Here is a 1397-nt window from a genome sequence, read left to right as displayed (position 1 = left end):
GCAGAGCATGCAGCGGGACCTGAGCTGCCCGCTGTGCCGGGAGCTGTTCCGGGAGCCGGTGACGGCCGAGTGCGGCCACACGTTCTGCCGCCGCTGCCTGGCCGGGGCGGGCGACACGGCGGGCGACACGGCGGGCGACAAGGACACCGACAAGGGGGGGACGGCGGCGGCCGTCACGTGCCCCACGTGCGGCGCCGCCGCCCGCCCCGAGCAGCTGCGCGTCAACGAGCCCATGGAGCACCTGGTGCAGTGCCTGCGGCAGCTGCCGCTCGACCACTGCGAGGAGCACGGCGACCCGCTGAGCGTCTACTGCGAGCGCGACCGCCAGGTGGTCTGCGGCCTCTGCGCCTCGCTCGGCGCCCACCGCGGCCACAGCGTCCTCACCGCCGCCGAGGCCCACCACCGCATGAAGGTGCCGCCGCGAACCGCCGCCGCCCGCGGGGTGCCCCTCTGCCCCGGCGTCGGGCCTGCGCCGCTCTCCTCCTCCTCCGCTAACAGCATCTTCCTCCTCCTCCGCCCGGGCGCAGAAGCTCGTGCCCCAGCAGCAGGCGCAGCTGCAGGAGGCCCAGGCCCGCAAGGAGAAGACCATCGCCCTGCTGGACCAGCAGATCGCCGAGGTGCAGGTGAGGAGACGCGGCGGGACGCGGCAGCGGGGACGGAGGCGTGAACGGCGCTCGGCAGCCGGGGGAGACCCCGCGGTAACGCGGCAGGGTGGAAGCAACATCTACGGGGACATCAGAGACTCAAGAACCGTAGAGCGGGGTGGAACGAGGTCCCCAAAGCCGGGGGAGACCCTGCAATAGCAGAGGACGATGCAGACGAGGTCCAGGGAAGGTGGTGGACCCCGCAAGGTGGTGGCAATCTCTAGATGGTGCGGGAGACCCTACAGCAGCGAGGGAGGCTCCAATCCGCCCAAGGAAGGCGTGGTGGACCCCACACCCGCAAAGCGCCTTCGGGGGCGGGGTGGGGGGGTGGAAGAGGGGCGCGAGCGGGGGTCCCGGCACCCTCGGGAGACGCCACGGACGCGTCCGGCCGCCTCCCCRCAGGACACGGTGGCGCAGTTCAAGCACCAAGTGGCGGAGCAGCTGGGGGTGATGCGGAGCTTCCTGGCGGCGCTGGAGACCTCCCTGGGCGAGGAGGCGGAGAAGGTGCAGGCCCAGGCCGTGGCGGCCCTGCAGGGCGAGCGCGGCACCGTGGGCCACTACCTGGAGCAGCTGCGGCAGATGGAGGCCGTCCTGGACGAGGTGCAGGAGGAGAACCAGACCGCCTTCCTCCGGGTGAGCTTCGTTGGGCGGGCGCATGCTGCTTGGTGGGTGCTGGTTGGTTGGGTGCTGGTTGGTTGGGTGCTGGTTGGTTGGGTGCTGGTTGATGGTTGGTTGGGCACTGGTTGGTTGGGC

The 1397-nt window shown here is 71.7% G+C and overlaps 1 protein-coding gene across 1 annotated transcript in view; it reads left to right on the top strand.

The window, feature by feature from the left end:
- Positions 1–7: 7 nt before the first annotated feature.
- Positions 8–1397, top strand: part of TRIM72 (tripartite motif containing 72) — a 3625-nt gene continuing 2235 nt past the window's right edge. Inside the window, exons 1-3 of the mRNA XM_026065186.1 lie at positions 8–412; positions 528–623; positions 1047–1277. Coding sequence (XP_025920971.1) covers positions 8–412; positions 528–623; positions 1047–1277 — 732 coding nt within the window. The remainder of the gene's footprint in view (positions 413–527; positions 624–1046; positions 1278–1397) is intronic.

This window comes from Apteryx rowi, unplaced genomic scaffold (assembly GCF_003343035.1).
Source record: "Apteryx rowi isolate R43461 unplaced genomic scaffold, aptRow1 scaffold_2249, whole genome shotgun sequence".
In the NCBI taxonomy this organism is placed as follows: Eukaryota; Metazoa; Chordata; class Aves; order Apterygiformes; family Apterygidae; genus Apteryx; species Apteryx rowi.
This window is presented reverse-complemented; position numbering and strand designations above follow the sequence as displayed.